Below are 23,870 nucleotides of genomic sequence, written 5' to 3' on the forward strand. Positions count from 1 at the left end.
TTACACACGGCATAAATGAGATAACAAATGGTATAATTCTAACTTTAAAATTTTTGATATATATGTAACAGATACTGTGAAATTTAATTTTATCTTTATTTTTCATTAGCTTATTTCATTATATTTAATGGTACTCATTACTGACTTACTTTATAGCTAGTATAAAACTAAATCTGTATTTACTTTAAAGTCTGTAATTTGAACATTTCATTAATTTATTGATGATTTCCTTTCCTTTATGTCAACATTTCTTTTAAACACATACAGCATTTCTTTTATTTACCTTATTCACTTAAGAGGCAGTCTAGCCTCGTGACAAGGCTTTCTTACAAAGACATCTGATTTGAAATCTGTTTAACTTTAACTGTCTGACCTTGAGCAAGTTATTTAACATCTGAACATTTTAGTGTCTTCAATGTAAAATGAGGTTAATAACATCTACCTCATTAAGAGCTGATGTGAGAATTAAATCTGATAATACATGTAAAGCACACGAAATCATTTATAGTGCATGGATTTAACATGCAATAAATAGCATTATTACTATTAATATGAAGGAAAATGACATAAAAATGTGGAAAACAATGGTATCAGAGTTCAAAAGAGACAGTGATAACTTAGAGATGGATGGTTCACAAAAACTTCATGGACAAGGCAGCACCAGGCTAGGCCCTAAAAAATTGGTAGGAAAACATATATTTTTAATTTAGAATAAATATGTCATTGATATAAACATATGATATGATTTTTGCTTTTTGAAAATACATGTATTATGTTTAGCTTGATTACCCATAGAAATAAATGGACTAATAATCATAACAGCAAATTAAATGTTACTTTTGTTTGTTTCATGGTACCTTGAACTTACATTTGGGTTTGTCTGAAATTCATAATTACTCAAATTATTTAATGAGTTCACCACAAAACCGTTTATTAAGTATCCTAAATACATTGTGGAATTGAGAAATGTTATGAAAGTTAAGACAAGTTAGCTAAATAATGTCTGCTCTTTGTGGAATTCTTTTTTTTCTTCTGAAGCATTAATTTGTATTAATTTTGATTTTAAAACATTTCTCATTACCAGGTCATAGCCCAACTATTTCTAGTCTTTATCTATTATAAATAAAATTAAAATAAACACCTCTCTATATATGTTACTGTGAACAAATAAGCATACTTCTTACAGATAGCATCCCATAATCTGAATTGCTGGACTAAAGCAAATGAACATGTTAAAATTTGATCATTACTCTAAAACTACCATAGAATATGTTGATCAAATCTGTACTTCCACTAATTGTATATAATAGCACCTATTTCTCCACACCTCATTACAACTGGATACTATGAATTTAATTAATCCCTACCTATCTGATAGGCAAAAAAAAAAAAAATCATCTCATTGCTTCTTCACCCCAAATTCTGATTCTTATGATTCTGAATGTTCCCTGTCATGCTTACAAAATTTGTACTCGTTTTTCTGTGACCTTTGTCTACTTACAGTCTCATTTAACTGCTACAAAATTCAAATGGAACACGTATACAAATAATTTTTAGAAGTAAACTTTCCTCAATACTATCTAAAAACTGTTTAGATTAGGAAAGAGCAAATCACAAAATTACCAAGATGGTACGGTGTGATTTTTTACTTTAACAGTTACAATGTAATTAGAATCTACTGATAAATATCTCCTATGACAACATATATGTCTTATGTACAAAAATAATTTATGATCACAGATAAATCTTTTTTCATGGTCAATTTCTCCTTTTTTCATATTGTATCCTTTTATGGTAAATATCAACATTAGGCCTTAAGTTTGTCATTTTATTATTTGTCTTCTGTTTCTTATTTCTTTGTTAGTTTTCTCTTTCTTTTCTAGGGTTACTAGAACATTTTTGGGGTTCTATCTCAATTGATTTATAGAGTTTTTGAGTATTACTTTATATAGTTTTCTTAGTGGTTGCTCTTGGTAATGTAATGTACACATGTGACTTATCACAGTCTACTGGTATCAACACTTTACCACATTAAGTGAAGCGTAGAAACCTACTTCCTGTAAGGTCTCTACCTTGCCTACTTTTTTTTTTTTTTGGTGGGGTAGGCGGGAACTACTGCAACAGGGCCTTGCACTTGCAGGGAGAGACTGGGCCCAGCTCCACCACCTTGCCTACTTTTAAATAGCATTGTCTTGAGTATCAGATGGTATTATAATTTTTGTTATAGTAATCAAATACGATTATTAAACTTATGAGAAGAATGAGTTTCATCTCACAGATTCAGAAGTCTATTTCTTTTACCCATATTTCTTCCTGTTTCATTGGTCTTTCTTCCTCGCTGGTGCTCCAAGATTCTTTCTTTTATAATTTCCTTCCTGTTTAAAGAACTTCTTTTAGCCATTCTTTCAGGGTAGGTCTCTTGACAAATTATTTTTGTTTTCCTTCATCTCAGAACATCTTCCCTCTTCATTCTTTAAGGACAGTTTCACCAGATAAAGAATTCTGCAGCCCCTTTCTTCCAGCACTTAAAAAATGTTTTGCCACTTTCTTCTGATCTCCATGGTTTTAAATGAGAAATTTGCTGTCATTCAAATTGGTGTCCCCCTATAGGTAATGTGTTATTTCTCTCTGGCTGCTTTCGAGATATTTTCTTTGTCTTTAACTTTCAAAAGTTTAATTATGACACATTTTAGAGTAGATCTTTTGGGATTGATCCATTTGGGGTTCACCAAGCTTCTTGAATCTGTAGGATTATGTCTTTGGCTAAAATTGGAAAGTTTTTAGCCATTATTTCTTCAAATACTCTTTCAATCCTACTCTCTTTCTCTTTCTCAAACACTGATGACACGAATGCTGAATCTTTTGTTACTGTCCTACATGCCCCTAAGGCTCTGTTCATTTTGTTTCTATTTTCCCTGTTGTTAAAATTAGATAAAGTCTACTAATCTATCCTCAAGCTCACAGATTCTATACTCTGTCGTTTCCACTCTATTATTCAGCCCATTGAGCATGTTTCAAATTTTTATTATTGCATTTTTCAATTCTCTAATTTCCATGTTTCTTTTTTTATAACTTCTATTGCTTTGCTGAAAATTTTTTTGCCATTTGTTCTAAGAGACTTTGTAATTATTTGTTAAAGCATTTTTACAATGATTGCTCTAAAAATCCTTGCCAGATAATTCCAAATCTGATTCATTTTGGTTGGCACTGATTGTCTTTTTTCCTTCAAGTTGTGATTTTCCTGGTTCTTGGTATGATGGGTGATTTTTAATTTTATCCTCAATGTTTTGACTATAACATTAGAAAACTGTGGATCCTATTTAAATCTTTTATATTAGGAGGTAATCTCCCTATTTAGGCTTAGTATGCAGGTCCTCGCCTAATTTTGTGGGCTGTGGTCCTAATGACAATTTAATTTTCAGAGCATTTACAATTACTTTGGTTTGCTTGATTTTTCTGATGCCACTGGGGTTCCCAATAGTCCTTGCTGGTGCCTCAGGGTTAGGGGAGAGTGAGCTTCCTGACTGGGGTTGTGTCACCTGGTACCTCTAGGTGGGGGAAAGGAATCTCTGGGCCACAGGAACAAAGAACACTTTCTGGGCTAGGCATTTATGGCAATATCCCCCTTGCCAGGCACGCTGGCCATCTAGTATCTCTTAGTGGGGAAGGGGAATCTCGTGCCAAGGAGGGAAGAAGAATATTTCCCCTGGCCACTTATTGTCAGTGGAGCTCCCAATCAATTCCCCCTGCTGGAGCCACAAGACACTTGGTGTTGTCAGCAGGACTCTTGTTTAATCTGGAGGAAGAAATGAACCTACCTCCATCACCTTCTTTTGTTAGGTTGGGAGTGGGGGCCTGGGATGCCTTCTGCTGTTGGGTGGGGATCATAAGACATTCTGTCACTGTGTTATTCCTTTAGTGGTCCCTAGTCAGTCCACCTTCCTCTTTCCATCTTTCACAGTTCTCCTTTGGTTGCTAATGCATTATTTTCAGAGTTAATAATTACACTTTAGCAAAGAGGAGCAAAGAGAATTAAATCTAATAACACATGCAGAGCACATAAAGTAATATATAGGACATACAAGTAAAGTGTGAAAAACAGTACTATTATTATTAATGGAAAGTGAAGAAATAAAAATACAGATAAAATGGCATAAAAGTTCAAAAGAGATACAGATAACTTTAATTTGGATGGTAACATAAATTTTATGGAAGGAGTAGCATTTGAGCTGGGCCCTAAAATTTTGGTAGGATTATAGCTATAAATATTAGGGGGAAATAATTTTTTGCAATAAAACTAAACAAAAATGTATTGGGGAAGCTCATTGCACAAGATAGAGAAAGCATAAATAAAGGTACAAAAGTAGCAAAATAAAAAATTTTTAAATAACGATATACAGAGAACATGAAATTGTTAAAGCACAGGCTATATAAAAAAGCAATAGAAAATAAGGTTGGAGAGGCATACTGGGATCAAATTTTAGAGAACACCAGACTCTAAGAAATATGGGCAATAAAGGGGACATATAGATTTGGGGCAGGCTAAATGAAAAAATAAAGCAAGCAAAGGGAAAAGGAAGTGATGGAAGGCAATGCAATTTTAAAGAGGGTAGTTGGGGTATGCATCACTACGAAGGCAACATTTATGTTAAGACCTGACAGTGGTGTGGGAAATAGCCCTTCCTGGCAGAGAGACTAGCAAGTGCAAAGACCCAGAGGCAGAAGCCTGTCTGGCTTGTTTGTGGAATAACAAGGAGGCCAGTGCAATTGGAACAGAGTATATGAAAGAGAAAGCAGTAAAAGATACAGTCAGAGAAGTAAAAGGGAGTAAAGGAGGGAATCATATTGTGTAAGTTCTTTTAAGTCTATGACAAGGACTTTAGCTTTCATTCTGAGACAGGAGAGTAGTGAGAGAGTGACACGATCTGACTTATGTCAGATGAAACTGAATATTTAAATTATTTGCTATAATTTTAAAAGTTGAGCTTGAATTCCTATTTCCCATTGGCTTATATTTGGCAAAATCTTGATTTTGTACAGAAAGCTAAGAATGGTTTTTTAACATTTTAAATGGCTATGGAAGAGGAGGAGAAGGAGAAAGAAGAGGGGAAAGGAGAGGAGGAGGAGCAGCAGCAGTGGTAGGTGGCCATATGTTGCCTGCAAATGCTAAAATATTTACTCTCTGGCAATTTATAGAAAAATATTTGGCAGGGGCAGGAGGGGCAGGGCAAAACCCCACCTAACAGGTATAATGAACACTATTCCAGTGATGGGCATACTTATAGCCCTGACTCAGGCCATGTAACAAAAATATTTGTACCTCCCTAATACTATGAAAAAAAAGAAAAACATTTGCTGATTTCTGTCTAATACAGAAGATGCTTGGTATTTATTATTATTGAAACTTATATAATATTAGCCCACATTTTTATTGAGTGCTGCTACATACCAGGTACATATTATTATTTTAATCAGCCCTCTGAGGGAATTGGTATTATTCCCAAATAGGTTCAGAGGCACTTAAGAGGCTTGCCTAATTTTCCAGCTAAAAGGGATCAGTTTGTATCAGACCAATTCTTATGCTTAGAACAACTAGAAAAGCTGAAATAAAATACAAATAACATACATTTCAGGGTATCAGAAAACACACAACCAAGCAGCCAAGGCTTAAAAGGACAAAAGCCTAGAGTTAAGAGAAAATGAACCCAACATTCTGTGCTACTTTTTCCTCAAAGAATTTGCTGCTGATTCATAACTGGCTCAGGGAGAGAGGATGAGAAGGAAAGTGGTTAAGAGGCTAGGAAACAGAGTGCAGATCTGTAGTCTCAAGGGGCTGGGCTGGGAGACCAAAATTGGAGTTCAGGGCTATGAAGGTAGGGAGGGCCCAGCAAGATCCCAGATCGATGAGAAGAACAAAGAATCCAGTTTAAATTCAGAGTTGCTTTTACTCTCAAGGCATTTGCCAATTTATAAACAATAGCCAAGAGAAGGAGAAACCAAATAAAAATCCTCAAAAAGATTTCTATTAAATACTTTGAAAGTAAAACAGAGCTTTCAGCTATCTCACAATGCTAGGAGGAACTAAACAAAAAAAAAAAAAAAAAAAAGAGTTCCTAGAAAAACACAACTAACACAATTGGTATAAGAAGAGAAAGAAATTGAATCCATAACTTAAAACTTGTCCACAAAAAATACTCCAAGGAGACAGAGCTTCACCAGAGCATTCTTTCAAGCATTAAAGGAGGAAAAATATCAATCTTCCATCTTACACAAACTTTTCTAGATAAAAAGAGAGGTTAATATTATACCTTGTTTTATTTTGGTATCAAAGTTTTTGGTAATCTTGATACCAAAATATGCCAAGAACATTATGAAAAATAAGAATTACAAGCCAACACTCTCTCATAAACACAGATTCAAAACTCCTAAGCAAAATGTTAACAAATAGAATCCAGTAACATATTTTTAAAAAGACAATACGTCTTGATCAAATTCACTTTATTCTGGGGATGCAAAGATGGTTTAACAAATAAACAATGTAATTCACCACATTAATAGAATAAATGGAAAAAATTCAGGGATCATCTCAACAGATGTAGAAAAATCATCTGGTAAAATTTTACACCCATTCATGACTTAAAAGAGAGAAGAAGTCCTTAGTAAACTAGAATTAGAATGAAAATTCCTTAATCTGACAAAGGGTATCTACAGAAAACATTACTGGTGTTATGTTGAACATTTTCTCCCTGAATTCAAGAACGAAACAAGGCTGCCCACTTGTGCCACTTCTATTCAACATTGCATTGGAGGTCCAAATGCTATTATACAATAACATGAGAAAAAGAAATGAAAAGCATAGGATTGGGAAAAAAAATCAATCTGTCTTTACTCAGAGATAGCATTATTGTATACTTAAAGACTCAATGAATCTTCAAAGAAGCTATTAGAATTAATAAGTAAATTCAGCAAGGTCCCTGGATACAAGGATGGATATATAAAAATCAACTGAATTTCTGTGAATTAGTATAAACTATTAAAAATATAAAATTTTAAAAAATTGATACCTTTTATAATATCTTTGTGATATTAAAAATTAAATACCTACGAGTAAATCGAACAAAATATGTGTGCAAGACGTCCACACTGAAAACATTATTGCGATAAATTAAATATGACTAAAATAAGTGAAGAGATATACCATTTTTATAGATTGACATTTTCTGTGTCATAAAGATGTAAATTCTCCCTATACTGATCTACATACAGAGTCAGTAAAATCTCAATCTAAATCCTAGCAGGATTTTTTTGCACTTGGAAATTGTCAAGTTGATTCTAAATTTATATTAAAACACAGAGAACCAAGAATGGTCAACATAACTTTGAAGAACAAAGCTCGAGAATTTATTATACTATCAAATATAAAGAATTATTATAAAGCCACAATAATTGAAGTTGTAAATATGGTATCATTCTTTAAGGATAGACAAACTAACCAATGGATCAAAACAGAAAGTCCTGAAACAAATCCACATACATATAGTCACTTGATTTATGACAAAGGTGACAATATAGAAAAAAGAAGAAAGAATGTTTATTTTTTTCGAAATTGGAACTGGGTCAGTTGGATATACATATGGAAAAAAATGTGTCTTCTGCTATATATCACACTATATAGAACAATCAATTCCAGATGCATTACAGACCCAAAAATGGAAAGTAAAATAATAAAACTTCTAGGGGCTAACATGGAAGAAAATCTTCATGATCTTGGAGGTAGACAAAGTTCTTAAATAAGACACAAAAAATCACTAATCAAAGGATATGATTGATAAATTGATACTACATTAAAATATGAAGTTTTTTCCTCAAAAGATACTATAATAAGCCACCCATTTGGAGAATATTTTTCTCACTATATTAGATATATATAATACATATATCATATTTATGTATATGAATATATATATTCATGTCCAGAATACACAAAGAACTACTTACTGCTAAGTAAAAGACAAAAAACTGGACAAAAGACCTGACCAGAGGATATCTGGGTAGCCAGTTAACATATAAAAAGGTCCTCAACCTGATGAGTCACCTCATCAGTGAAATGCAAATGCAATCATGCATTGATGGGGATACATTCTGAGAAATGCCTCATTAGCAAGCCCATCACTGTGTGAACTTCATAAAGTATGCTTACACAAATATATATTTTTATTTCTATTTTTTCATACAGAAAACCAAATGTCCCATTGCCATTACTAAATATCAATCATTTCCCCTCCTTGATCTGCAATGCTAATATCAAATGCCATATATCATATTTCTGTATTTGCTCCATTATAATTTTATGGGACCAGTGTCACATATATGGTCTATTATTAACCAAAACATTGTTATGCAGCACATGAGCACTGTGTTATGCACACAGTATCAAACCACAAGATACTGTTACACAGCTACTGAAATGACTTAAAAGAGACACTATCAAGTACTGGCAAAGATGTGGAACAACTGGAACTCTCATTCGCTCCTGATGGTTGTATAAAAATTAATATAGGCTCTTTGGAAAATCATCTTGTGATACCTATTTGAAGTCAACATATGCATGCATACACTAGCAATCCACTTCAAGATATATACCCAACAAAAGGCATCAAGATTGTTCTAGCAGCATTGCTTGCAATAGCCAAAAAACCGAAAATGAAAAAAATGTCCATCAACTGTAGAATGAATAAATAAATTGTATTATATTCATTCAATGGAATACTAAGCAGAATGAAATGAGCAGATCACTGCTATATGCAATAATATTAATCTCACAGATAAAAGTTTGAAAGAAAGGAAAACAAAATATATATGATTGATCTAATTTATATCAAATTCAGACAGGAAAAACTATGTTGTAATGGCAAAAATCAGCACTGAGATAATGCTTGATAGAAGTTGATGTCTAGAAGTGGAGGATAAAGGGGCTTTGGCGGTGCTGAATTCTTTATCTGAAAATTGTCACATGTGTGTATTCAATTTGAGAAAATTCATCAGGTTGTACACCTATGAGTTGTGCACTTTTATATATGAATGTTATCTTTCAATTTTTAAGAAAGGGTTATTAGAAAGGGGAAGAGGGAAAAGGAAGAACAAAAGACAGAGGTGCCTAATATCTTACACCAGTCTGTCTGACTACGAGTCCATGCTCTTAGCTTACTGCTATTTATCTTTAGATTTTACCAGTAATTTAGACACTTTTAATTGGAAGCTAAGGATCTTGGTGAATAGGAATGATGATAAAGCCCACTATGTGAGTCAAGGAACGACCTCCTTTTAGGTCAGATGTGGCCTTCTCCTTGATTTCATCTGACTGCAATAATTACATTACTTTACTCACTAAAGTCCAGAGAATATTTTATTCTTATGGGCTCTTATGTCTATTTCAGTCACAGTTTAAAAATAATAATCAGCTATTCAAAGGGATAGTCATTTCAAAAATTGGTGTCGAGCAACCAGCTAAATAAATATAATAAACAGGGCTAACAATTCTGTAATATAAATGAGTTAATATTTATTAGTGTTTGTCCATTATTGTGACAAAACATCAAGTTTCAAAACAGATATGACACATAATAACACAATTTTTATAGACTAGAGTATACAAATACACATTTGTAATGGGAAAAGATCAACAAAGATATAACCCCAAAAGTTAATCCAGTTAACATAGTTATTGCTTGATGTTTATGAGTGATTTTTCTTTTTTCTCCTATACTTCTATTCCATTTTATCTGATATAAACATAAGTAGTCAAAAACATTAATCTGAAAAAAATACATATTATATTATTTCATTTATATATACAATGTTCGAAAATAAGCATAACTAGTCACTAGAAGTCAGGATAGGGATTATCTTTGGGAGTATAGGTAATGACTGAAACGGGGCATAAAAGAGCCTTCTGAGATTCTGGTAATATATTCTATTTCTTCATATGGGTACTAGTTACATGGGATATTTAGCTTCTAAAAATTTACTGAGTTGCATACTTTTGTGTATGTATGTTATAATTCAATAAAAAAGTTTACCAAAAAATGAAAGTTGGGTGCTTTAACTTCCCTAATAAAATATCTTGCCAATTACTTTCCTTCGTCTCATGTATGGCCTTCAATCTACCTTTTCCCCTCTGTAGGATCAGTGGTCTACATCGGAAAAGAAAAAAAATCTAATCCTTAATATAGAAATATTAGTTTACTCAGTGCAAATTATATTAGTAATATTATAAAAGTAATGATTTATGTAAGTTTGATTTCTCATCTTTTCTTTTTCCCTTACAATTAAATTTATTTATTTTTTTAATCTACCTCAACAAAAGTTCAAGCCAACTTAAAGAAAAGTTAAAGAAAATCTTACGGCACAGAAAGCTTGTAAATGTAACTTAAATTGAAATGTCAAAAGTTTCATTAAAGATATTAGTTATTAGTGATATCACTTATATTTACCTGAAAATGAGGCTTATACCACTGCTTTAAGTCCCAATCCCAAAGAATCATCTGGAAAAAAAAAATTCACTTGGTTACAAACCAGAAATAAACATATATGTAAAGATAAAATGTAGCATCTTCAATTATAATTACCTAAAATAGAATCAAATTTGAAAGAGGATTGGTATGGTAAGAATAAAAATGATCTCTAGACAGAATATTTCATTAATATCATCTGTAATTGAGAAATCAAAAGAATAAAGAATTACCATAATAAAGTTACTAAAACAAGCTATATTGACCTTCAAGTATTTATTTATTACCGTAAAAAGGAACATATAAATCCCAAATCACATCAAATCACTAAAAATACAAGAAAAAATATGTATCCTCAGATACTCTCCCCCTCCCTACCATTTCCAAAGGTTCATAATCATCTTAAAACCAGTGTCAATGGGTGGTGCTATTTCCTTACCAATAAGGCACTTCTGTTAAAATCATTTTAAAAAGCATGCTGTCCTCGGGATTAGATTAAATATAAAGGAGTAAATTTATAAAAAGCAGCACATATCCCTTTAAATATGCAGATAATTAGTGATTGTTTTCCTGTTGGTCTCCTTTATAGGCTATCAATGCTAACTTCTTAGTCCCAGACTAGTTTTTGCCTGCCCTTCTTCCTAGCAGGCTTTTAGGTTGCTTCCCTATCCAACATATTAATAGTCGTCACTATGCTCAAAGAGATAAAATTAACTTTTTTTTCCTCCCTATTAATCCTTTAAGAATTAACTTTAATTAGCAAATTTTAACTGCCATCTATCGCTACTTTTAAATTTCTTTGACGTTTACTGAGTTAACCAATAGGTCTCCACCTTTTACTTAATTGATAATAACTGCTCTTTTCTACATAGCTCTGAACGCTTGTCTTGAATATAAGCTAATTTGTACAGGTAATTTGTAATATAATCATATAATTTCTATATACTGAACTATTTGTGCTGTTCCTTAAGTCTTAAGACCAGACTTGGTGCTGGTCTTAAGTCTTCTGGTTGCAAAAGATCTTAAAATGTTATTTATTCTATCGCTGGTCCAATTATTTTATCAGGAGTTAGCAAACTTTTTCTGTAAAGGAACAGAGTATTTTAGGCTTTGCAAGATACATAGAGACATAAGATATCTATGGCAAATCCTTTGCTTTTTGTTTTTGTTTTACAGCCCTTTAAAATGCAAAAACATTCTTAGCTCAAAGTTCATACAAAAACAGGATGCTCCACAAAAAACAATGGTGATACAGCACCTCGTGTATTATCCTGGATAGAGCTGGAACCCATTCTACTAAGTGTAATCCAAGAATGGAAAAACAAGCACCACATGTACTCACCATCAAATTGGTATTAACTGATCAACATTTAAGTGCACATATAGTAATAACCACTCATCAGGTGCTGGGCAGATCAGAGGGGGTGGTGGGGACGGGTGTATACACACGTAATGGGTGTGGTGCGCACCGTCTGGGGGATGCAGATACGCTTGAAGCTCTGACTCGGGTGGGGCAAGGGCAATATACGTAACCTAAACATTTGTACCCATGTAATATGCTGAAATAAAAAAAAATAACAATACAACGATAATAAATCATACAAATAAAAACAATACATTAAAACAACCAAAAAAAAGAAAACAGGCTGCTGGTAGGACTTGGTCAGTGAGTTATAGTTTGCTGACCCCTATTTTAGAAAATACACTCACACTTTTAATCACTCAAAAAATTGTAAATTGTCATTAACACTATCTCTTTGTCAACACCTTTGCAGAAGGTAATCTTTTTCTTCCCAGCGAAATCTATTCCTTCCCAAACAAAATCCAGACATACTATTATACAGCCACTTAGAAAATTCATGGACCAGTGCCCACAAAATGGCTCTGGTATAGCTACATGTAAAGTATATCATATACATAATAGACTTATTAAATTTATACATACTATACTATACTATACTTCATATAGCCCTAAACGTGGTCCTCATATAATTATTTCAAGCTGTGATTTAACCAGCATACAAAATAGATTTTAGACACTAATTAATGCAGCTTAAGATGTTAATAATTTCCTAAAAATGCTCATTAAGATTAACATAACCTAAAATCCCAAAGTTTCTTTTATACTTGATATTGCTATGATCCATTTTCTCCATGCTATTCTTTTTAGACAATTGGCTTTTTAGACCCAACGGTAATACTTCAGTTCTGTCCTTATTTTAGCCTGTTAGTTTCTTTGGAGATTAAGGGTGTCAACCAGCCTATTCACCATTCCTCCCATCATCATGACATCTGTAAATCTGACGTTTTCTTAAATTCGCTAATAAATGTCTAGAATAGACAGGAGTGAATACAGAGCCATATGACATGTCATTGAAAATCACCTATGAGACAGGCACCAATTCACTAATTTGCATACTGATTCTACAGACTTGCCTAACTGTACTAACATTTGATCCATACTTCTGTATTTCTTCCATAAGGATACCATCAAACAGAGACAGATGCCTATATACCTCATGTCCCTAATTTACTGCTCTAAGTATAAGCTGATTTTTCACTAACTCGAGCATACTTTCATTAGGATGGTTTCTTAAAACTGAGTACTCTTCCTTTCTCCTCACTTCATCGACCCACATGATCAAATAAAATATTACCTTTTAAAATATTTGTATTCTACTGCTAGGGCCATATTTTTATTCATCTCATGTACTCTCAGTAGGGGTGCTATCACTCCCAAGCAGATGATAATTAGTTCTTGCAGGCAAAAAAAGAAAAAGAAAAAATATTAAATTTAAACGGTTGGGGCCCTCCAAAAGCTACAGTATATAAACAGATACACTGTACATCTGTGATATTAAAATTTCATGAAGGGGTAGGGATGATTAGGGAGAAAATGTTTAAAAAGGTTCCCAGGTAGAGTTATAATGAAAATAAAGTTGATATAAAGTATCCTGCTGCTTGCTTATAAGAGCAATCCCATGTTAGCTTACATTCTGAGAAAGTTCCCTAATACATTCAGACAATTCTAAGGCTACCTACTCAGCAGCTGCAGCTAAATATGAGAGAGAATGTACACCCTATTTTAAATGTACCCTTATAAGTCTTTAAAAACCTTACTATGTACAAGAATGCTTTTTTCTCTGTGCTTTCCATTTTTAGATATCTCTACTGTAGCATTTTGTATTGCAGACCATCTCCCTCAATAAATTCACTCCTCCTGGTCCTTTATCCCACTATCATTGTTTGCTAGGTTGGCTTTGAATCAACTCTTCAGCAGCAGCTCACCATTATTCGCAGCCACTTTTCTCTAGGATCAAAATTACATTACCAAAAACAGTAGGTCTTAGTCTGAAATCCCCTCCATATTAGGAATTTAAAAAAAAGCTGGCAGACTGCCTTTTGTGTAATTTGAACAACTAGAATATTAGTAATTTTGAGAAAAAAAATTTCTGCATAAATAGTAGAAGACGAATGACCCAGGAATTCCACAGCTAGGTATACATCTTAGAGCATCAGTGTTATTCAAAGTATGGCCCATAACAAGATAAATACAAAAATTAAGAGTAAAGATTTAGAAATTTTTATAGCAATTTGACATCAGTGAAACATTTTTAGTGTATTTTACAAAAGCATCAATCCACAAGAGATTGGGGAAAAACCCCGAAAGCTTGATCCTTTGCTACAGGTTAACACCAAGACACAAGAATAAGGATGCACATAGCTGTGCAGTTTGGAGTAGCAAAATTCTACATACAATCCAAATATCCATCAACAATAAAATGGAAAATTTGGGGCTTATTCACACAATGGAATTCAGCAGTGAAAATGAAGTACTACTACATACTATATAGATGAACCCCAGAAATATACTGTTGAAGAAAATCAAGTCAGAGGGATACATAAAGTATAATTTCATTCATGTATAAGGAAATATATATTGAGATATCCTTTTTTTTTTTTTTTTTTTGAGACAGAGTCTCTCTTTGCTGCCTGGGCTAGAGTGAGTGCCGTGGCGTTAGCCTAGCTCACAGCAACCTCAAACTCCTGGGATCAAGTGATCCTCCTGCCTAAGCCTCCCAAGTAGCTGGGACTACAGGTGCAGGCCACCACGCCCGTCTAATTTTTTGTTTCTGTTTTTAGTTGACTGGATAATTTTTTTTCTATTTTTAGTAGAGACAGGGTCTTACTCTTGCTCAGGCTGGTCTCGAACTCCTGAGCTCAAGCAATGCTCCCACCTCGGCCTCCCAGAGTGCTAGGATTACAGGTGTGAGCCACCGCACCTAGCCGAGATATACTTTTTAGTAATATAAATATATGGGAAACTATAAAGGGAGTCAGGATGGTGATTATCTCTAAAGGAGAAAAGAAGAGAAGTGGTTCCAGGAGTGGCATACAGGGAATGTTAACGGTAATGTTCAGAGTTAATGATAATGGTCGGTAGATGGTGTTTGTTTCTTTAGTCTCTATATTCTGTTCACATTTATAAGTATTTATCCAGTTTTAACAGAAAGTTAAGATGAATTTAGGAAGGTAAAGAAGTAGAGACAGTGACTAAAGAAAACTGTTTTGAAAAATTGTGCTATAAAGGCCAGAATGAAATGAAACAATAGTTAGAAAAGAATGTAGGGATAATACTATTTTTTTTTAATATGGTAGCTTCTATATCAGGTTTGTACTTGATAGGAATGATCCAGGACAGTGGGATAACTAATGACACAGGATAAAGTGAGAGATATGAAAATGAGCAAATCCTTAATGAAAATATTACTAAATGTCTCTGTAATACTAGAGTTTATATATATATATACACACACACACAAAATATATATACATTTATAATATTAGACAAAAATTTAAACTAGGAAACAGTAATGAGTATTAGCCACTATTTTTCAAATTACAATCTGTGAATCACTAGTTGTTCCTCAGGGGTCTGAAATATTTGGAGAGAAAAATGGAAACAATTCCGTTTACATATTTTTTATAATTGTGAAATGTAAGATTAATTTTGATTTCCACAGAAATCTCATCGTTATCATCTTAATAACCATTACATTCTTAAAAGCTGGGTAGGGGTCCTAAGACCTGCATTATTCCATAAGAGTACAAATCATCTTCGCTAAAGTATTTTCATGTCATTTGAATATTATTTATATCTGTTAAATTTGAATTTTTTCTTTGTGTTGCATTATATTCCCCAATCAAAAAAAATAAATGGCTCAAATTTGTTTTTCTAAAGCCTAAGGTATTGATAAAAAATAGCAACATAAATAACTCATAATAAATGTTAAGCCTAAATCTAGGACAGGACTCTAATGCAAATGGAATATAAATCTGTGAGAGTGATAATACCACAGAGAGGAATAAAAAAAAAAATGTTACAAGGACATACAACAGCAACTTTCTAAAATCAGATTTTCTTTTTTGAAGTGGCAATTCATTTACCCCACATTCTTCTGCATATTGACTACTTTGAAACTTTATCAAATAATGACAAGAAGCCATGGAAACTTTTCAAACGAAACATAAAAATCTCTTTGGTAAAGGAATAGAATCTTTTTAAAAAGAACACAAAATGATACATGAAACTAAAGATTTTTGTTCCTAAAAGAGAAGAAACAAAAACTATAGAGATACCATTCAGATCCTGTGTCCTCATAGCAAAAACATTTTTAAAAGATAAACTATTGCTGAGAGATTTATAGAACTAGACACACAGATGATAAGCATTATATTGAAAGGGAGGACAGATCAAACAATTTCCAAAATGTATTTACTGTATGACACCTTGGGACATCACAGAATAGAAAAGGCATACGATATAAAGAGAGTAATTGCTGTTACATTTGCACACAGCAGATATTTTACTTTACTGCTGGATAAGTGCACTCAATGGCAGAGTCCAAATCAGCTCTTGGTATATGTGCTATGCACATGAGGAAGGATAGCAGACAACTTTTTATGTTTTATCACTGAAACCATCATACTACAAAAGATGATGTTTTTTCCAATTTAATAGAGTTATTTTGTAAATTATGATACAGACTGGGAAATGCGTGTGGAAATCAGTTTTGAGAGAGAATCAGTTGTTTGTACAGCAAGGAAAAGCTTTGCTAAGCAACGAGAGTATTACACTGACTGCAAATCTATGTCCTGCTTTTATTCACAGAAGAGAGCTGGTGGTTAAAACATATGAGCATGATTCAATGTTAAAGAAATAGTGTAATGTAGGTGCAACTCAGTTTTTGGCCACAGAGTATAGTGTTGTGGAAAAGTAGAGCAAATATAAAAATATTAAAAAACAAATATAATATATAAAGAACAATTATAAGTATTTTTAAATATAAAATGCAAAGAACTTCTACTTCTCAAACTGTTAGGTATAATAATGCACAACAACTTAGCAAGTGACACAGCCCTAAAAGTAGTCTTCAGTGAACAATCTCTTAATTCCAGATTACACGCTTAATCTGAGTATTCGGAACCAACACCCAACAAATATTTGCTGCCTTTCCTCAAAGTTATAATTTTGGTTATATTTTTACAATTTAAGAGAAGTAGAGAAGAGAAAAGAATATTATTGGATATAGAATGAAGCTACAACATTCAACTTATTATATTTACTCATCATTGAGCTAAATAAAGATACCTTTAATACTGCAAACAATATATACTGATATAAAAAATACTGTGATTTTTTGATTTTTAAAAATTATGATGAAGTTTTTATACATTTACCTAAAATTGGTGGGTGGCTACCATGTATAATGAATGCACAGTGGTGGCACATGTATATTATAATAAAAGTTTTGTAACAGAGGGAAAAGCCTAAAAAGGGGTAAAAGGTTTTATGACTCATCTCTTTAACAGCCCCACAGTATTTTTGGGAATTAAAATCTGCATACTGCCTGAGGCCAGTAATCAGAGGCTCAGGGTAGTGTCCTTTGTTCTTTGTACCACAAGAGATGGCTCAATGGAATTGTCTGGGCAGAAGGCAGGAGACTCTTCACTGCATATGGGTTGATCAGGACCACCAACTATTGTTAAATACCAATAGCCCCAAGCTGAAAAGTCCTTTTAAAAGCTCTGTATTTTAAGATAGGATGATGGTACTTTAAGATGCCAAGTCAGCCATTCTCCTCATTTGCTGGCAAATTAATTAAACTTCCCTTTCCTTCTCCTCAAACCACTTGTCCTCGTTCTTATGATGTAGCTTTGGGGACAAGGGCCAAACTTCCTGTAACAGTTTTAAGAAATATTGGTCCAAGCATTCATTCCCCCTGTATAATAAAATGCAGGTCTTTTAAAATCTTACTTCCAAGTAGCTAGTAATGTGCTAGTATATACATCGTTTCCAAGTCAGCAAAATTTTAGGCATCTAAATTTCAACACCAATACCAAAGTAGAACCTGTAAATAATTTAAACATAAAAATAAACAAATAAAACTACATTTTGGATTGCAGTAAAAAACGAAGTTATAATGCCTATGGTACATTTTCAAAATATGGTTCTATCAAACTATAGGACATCATTTAATGAGAGTTTGAAATATTAAATAGTTTCTATTATGATGTTTATCTGTTTCCTTCTAAGCTCAAATATAATACACTATCAGAAAATGTTATATCTTTTCGAACACTATAGTTACTTGTTCAAAAGTAATTTAAGAACAGTAATTTCTCTAAGTAATATCTGAGGTATATGCTATTAAATTTTTTTTAGTTGATTTGATAAAGTGCACCCAAGACTGTACTTTTATTTATATTCATCTTTTCTTTGTGGCAAAAGTTGAATCCTGATAAAAATTTGTGTTTGAACATGTTTATAAATCTAACATGCTTTACAAAGCTCTACAAAACCGCCAAAACCACAATGAAACATCAGCAGTACAACCAGGAGATGTTATCAGGTTCAATTACGTCAATGAGGTTTTATTTCATTGTTCTCTATGTAGCCAAGAAAGAAAAACATACATGTGCCTTCAAATCAAACTTACAGAATTGGTTATATTTATGTGAAATTTAAAAGAATACTTATTATGGTAAAGCTCTGAATTAACCATTACAACATCCTGTATTTGCTTATTTCTTGAATTTCTTAATGACATTTTACTTGAGCTTCTAATGAAACTATTGAATTTCAGTATTTCCAACTTTTTCCATACCTTCTAACTTAGGCCCAATGAAGAATACGACTTAACTCTTTGATTGTGTTTATCAAACATAAATCAAAAACATAAAATAAATGAATAGCCAAAAAGTTAAACTAACTAAAGCTGTATTTTCTAATAGTTTAAACTGCAAAGATACTAACCTTGACCTCTATGTGACAAAGAAGGAACCTCATTCAAAAAACTGAGAAGCAGAAAAAAAGCTGGATGTGTGGGGGTGGGGAGCCGGGGACTAGTATTACTTAGAAGCTAATCTCATTTACTGTTCTTTATAATCCAATAATACGATGATGGTTATGGTGACTCAGATCTCATGCTATGTACCAGGACTATGGGAGGCACTTAATACATACTGCCTTCTTTAATCTTAACTAGAATTCTCTGTGGTAAGCCTTATTTCCCCATTTTACAAAGAAAAAACAGAGACTTCCCAAAGACACACGACAAGCAGCAGAAGATAGAATTTGAATCTAGATCTGCCTAACTGAAAACTTTAAGGATTATTAACCATTATGCTATACCATCTTATATTTGTTGTTTACTAAACACTGCTATGTGCTACTAATGTGGCACTGCCCATTCTCTTAACCCTAATCATTCTCTCAAAGTAGATTCTTCATTAAAATATTTTCATTTGAATTGCCTTTGAATGAATTTTATTTCTTACAGGGCCCCTAAATAAATACATGGATATTACAACTAAGTTCTGCCATATGTCGGCTGGTAAATGGCAGAGCTAAAATCTGAACTGAGGTTTATCTCCCTCCAATTTCATTCCCTCTACTATGCCAGAAGGTTAATAATTTATGCATTTTATAAGACCTTTATTTACAAAAATGGAAAGTACCTACCTCGACTTTGGTTTTACTTATAAAACCATCAAATTACCCTCCAATACCTGTAACATATGCCCTGCATTTCATTTTGTTACTACAGATGAACTGTATGAGCTCCAGTCTACAACTATCCTTTCCATAAATGCAGTAGATTCCATCACCTCTTCCCTACTTAAGGATCTGTCACCAGCAAATCCTTCTCTCCTACATCATTTTTTCTCTCTCTACTAAATCATTCCAATGAGATTATAATGATTCTGCAATTTCTCACATCTGACACACATACATCACACACACATATATCTTATGATCATACTCCTAACCCAGCTCCTATCCCATTTCTCTGCTCATCTTTACAGCAAAATTCCCCAGAAGAGTTGTCTTTATCAGTTATTTCCAACTCTTCTCTCACTCTCTCTTGAGCTGCTGACTCTATTAAGGCTTTTGGCTCTTTCTCATCAAATCTAATGTTTTTAAACCCAATGGTCAAGTCTCACTCTTTATACTTCTTGATCTATCATCATTTCACACATTTAACACTCTTCCTCCCTGAAATCACTCTTCTCACTTGGCTTCCAGAATATTACACTCTCCAGATTTCTTTCCAATTCACCAGTCACTGCTTCTCAGTCTTCTCTCTGGGTCTTCGTCAGCATATTTTGATGTTTTAACATTGTCGTGTCCCAGAGCTAGGGCCTTGGACCTCTTCTCTTTTCTATGTCACCTAGCCTCATGGCTCTAAATATCTTCAATAAGCTAATGACTCACAACTATACGTATCTTCTCTCCAGTCAGAAGAATTATATATCCAATTACTTACTTAACATCTCCACCTGGCTGTCTAATAGACATCTCAAACTCAACATGTCCGAAACTGAACTGACCCTCCCTCCAAACACATTCTACCCACAGTCTGCCCCCATCTCAGTTAATGGCAACCCCATTGTTACTTTGCCAAAACATAACTTTCCTCTTATTCACTGCAGGAACGTGGCCAGTGTTCCCTGCAAAAACCCGGGTCCCTTTGGTAGAGGTGCAAGGGATAAGAAAATAATAGAGAGAAATGGAAAATGGAAGAAATAAAAGAATACACTGAGACAAAGATATAGTTTTATAAGTTTATAAAGATTATAGGCAGAGGGGGAGCTCAGGGGGCTTAGACCTCTCCGTTGGTCTCAAAAGCCCCGAATAAGGTCTTACATGGTAACTTATAGGAAATAGTGAACAATTGTCAGGGGTAACAGATTTACATAACAACAGGTAGTTCCTCTCAGGTTAACAGATTTTCAAAAGGCTTCTACAGAAGGCTTCTACAGATTCTTTAACTAATTCTATTTACGTGAGCAAACGGTTACAAAGTCTTTCAAAGGTTAATTTCTAAATTCTAAGGTAAGTTTATCATTTAAACAGAGGGGTTAAACAGAGATATGTAGGCTCCATGTTTATTAGGTTATTGCGAATGGAGACAGGTAGTCCAGAGTGGTTTAAACAAAAGCTTTGCTTTTAGCCATTCGGGAAGCTGTCGTTTCCGGGAAGCTGTTTGTTCCGGAGGGCACTCCATTGTCAGCTCTCAGCCTATAGTTTTTAACAGATTCACTTGTGCTTTACAAAGCAAATCCAATTCTTTAGGTCTGAGAAATGCGGCGCCTCGTGGGATACAGCTGCTACTGCCTTTCAGAGACGCCCTTCCAAGTGTAACAGCATTCAAAATGCAAACCAACACATTCACATATTCCTTCAGGGCAAAGCTCTGTAAAACTCCTAAGACAAATCCTGTCCCAAAACACGTTTAATATTAATTCATGGAGCGACAATTCCCACCCCACATTGGTAAATCTCGTTTTCTCTACTTTCAAAATACATAAACAATATGAATACTTCTATTTCCATTGCTCCCACTCTAGCCTAGGCTACCATGATCTCTTGCCTGGATTATTACCATAGCCTCCTAAAAACTCCTTGCTTCTTCTCTTGCCTAAGTATAATCTATTCTCAATAGATTAAGCTTAAGTCACATCATGTCACTTCTCTGCTCAACAGTCTCCAGTGACTTCCCATATTAACCTGAGCAAAAGCCTAAGATTTTAACAACGGCCCATAAGGCCCTCTCCAAGCTCCAGCTACACTGGTTTATTTACTGTTCCTTGAACATACCAGGCAACTTCAATAAGGATTCATTCCCTTCTTCCTTTTTCTTAATGAATTCAAAAGGAAGTAACAACATAACACTGTTATCTGGTGTGATTTTCTGAAGCTGTACTGATAACTCAGATTTTATAAAGTAGCACTTGAAATGCATACGTAAGTTTCTGTTCCCTGTCCAGAAGTACAAAACCAAAAAGAAAGATATTTAAAAGGACAGGGGATAAACATGGGTTGAATGAGCAAAATAAAAAAGTACTGAAGTCATATATTGTTTGAAATACATAGAACTTTAATCTATTTAAGTTATCAATTACTTAAATATCTATACCCTATTGATGAAGTAATAAGCATTTAAAAATTTTTTCATTAGCTCTTAGGAGACTGTTCTATTTATTTTTTTCAATGTCCTGAAATTCAGTAAAACACCTCACTATTTTTAACCTTAAAATTTTCAGAACAAATGTGAATTTATAAAACAGCCTACATACCATGGTCTAACTGATGGGCTAAGGAAATTTAAACACAGAGAACCAATTTTTAAGTATAATATGAAATAATCTCTATTTTATCAGTATTCTTAATCTCTTATTGTCTCTAGGTGTTTTCAAGTTCTTACATACCTACTTCTCTTCTAGATTTCCTGTGTCTTTCTGGATATATTGCTTTGCCTCAACTGGTTTCTCTAACCTATGGATGAGCAAACTTTTATCTCCATCCCTGACACAGCTTCTACATTCCACTAAGATATATATATTTGGGGGAAAGAGTGTCAAAAATAACTAAATAAATTGGGATTGTAAGCCTTTAAAGAATATAATTTCCACTTTCCTCTTACCTGAATAAATAAAATGTTTTCTTTTTAAGTCATAATAAAATTTTCAGCATAATTTTAACAAGTAAGACATTCGATTTTTAACAGCTTATATTTAAAAGACCTTGCTAAAACAATTAAACAAGTTAGGATTACATGAGAAATATCCTAAGAAATATTCTAGAATTGCAAGCATGGACAAAACCAAAAGGAAAAAAAATATGCTCCCCACTTCAATAACAGGAATATTCTACAAACTTGGCTCTGGGTCTGGAAAGATAACCTTAAAATGAGATTACAAGGCAAGGTTCTTTTGAAGAGATTTGAGATTAGCCTAAATTGGTAGTTTCATGACCAAATCTAGAGATACCCTCATCTATACATACTACAACTCAGGTTGTCTGATGCGACAGCCCAGGCTCTCAAACAGTATACTATACTACCTTCCACTGAGTTATAACACAGAGGAGGCTGGGTTGCTTTTTTCCCCCAATCAGCTCTACACAGCTCACAAACTAAAAGATCCACAAAAAACAATGACATTCAAGTAAAACAGAGGAACTAGTTGGTCCTAGGTGGGCATACCTTCTGACTGACAAAGCAAATAAAACATATATTTTTTTCTCTGATTTCCTTTGTAATTTATCTGGGGACAGACAGATTATATTATTATATCATATATTATTATATATAATCTTAATAGTTTAAGATTAAGAATGATTAGCCAACCAGAGACACCAAATTTACTGGTTAAATAGTTACATATCTGTATTGAGGAAAAATTAAAAATAACACATTCACATTCTCTGCTGGAAGTCCCTTTGTTTAGAAATTCTGCTCCTTGGCTCTTTTGATATCCATGTTTCTCTAATGTGTTTAGATAAACACTGATCTTTGATTTCCCAAATAACACAATGGAGAATACTAATGGTATTTCACCATGGACAGAGATTATATTTCATCATCAATCTGTAATGTATGCCCAAATAGCAGTACTAAAGAGGGCTAGAATTCTCTTCTGGGAAAAGCTTAGAAATTCTCTGCAAGTGCTCAGCTCCAGGCTGAAACTCCTCTGCAGTCTGCCCACCCTACCTAACCTTTGAATTATCAGTGCCAGTTACGGGGCCAAGACCAATCTGTTCAAGTTTCCCATTTTTGGACACAAGGTAAAAAGCATTATAGGTAATATCTAAATGTGTCATGGTCATGCATTTGATAGAGAATAAATGGTGAGTATAACTTTTTAATCAGATTCTGTCTTTGAGTATCCTCAAATTTCTATCTCACTGCAATTAAACTAAGACCTACCACAAAGAAGGGAGGCACTCCCAAGTCTGGCAAACCATAAGCAACAAAAGAGAATCAAAACTTGTGTGTTTACTATACCAGGCAC

The 23,870-nt window shown here is 33.6% G+C and overlaps 1 protein-coding gene across 1 annotated transcript in view; it reads right to left on the minus strand.

The window, feature by feature from the left end:
- PDE3B (phosphodiesterase 3B, cGMP-inhibited) overlaps window positions 1-23,870 on the minus strand; it is a 162,369-nt gene that overhangs the window by 57,905 nt on the left and 80,594 nt on the right. The window contains exon 2 of the mRNA XM_012654173.1: window positions 10,484-10,544. Within this exon, the coding sequence (XP_012509627.1) occupies window positions 10,484-10,544 (61 nt within the window). The remainder of the gene's footprint in view (window positions 1-10,483; window positions 10,545-23,870) is intronic.

This window comes from Propithecus coquereli, unplaced genomic scaffold, assembly GCF_000956105.1.
Source record: "Propithecus coquereli isolate 6110/MARCELLA unplaced genomic scaffold, Pcoq_1.0 Scaffold44, whole genome shotgun sequence".
NCBI lineage: Eukaryota > Metazoa > Chordata > Mammalia > Primates > Indriidae > Propithecus > Propithecus coquereli.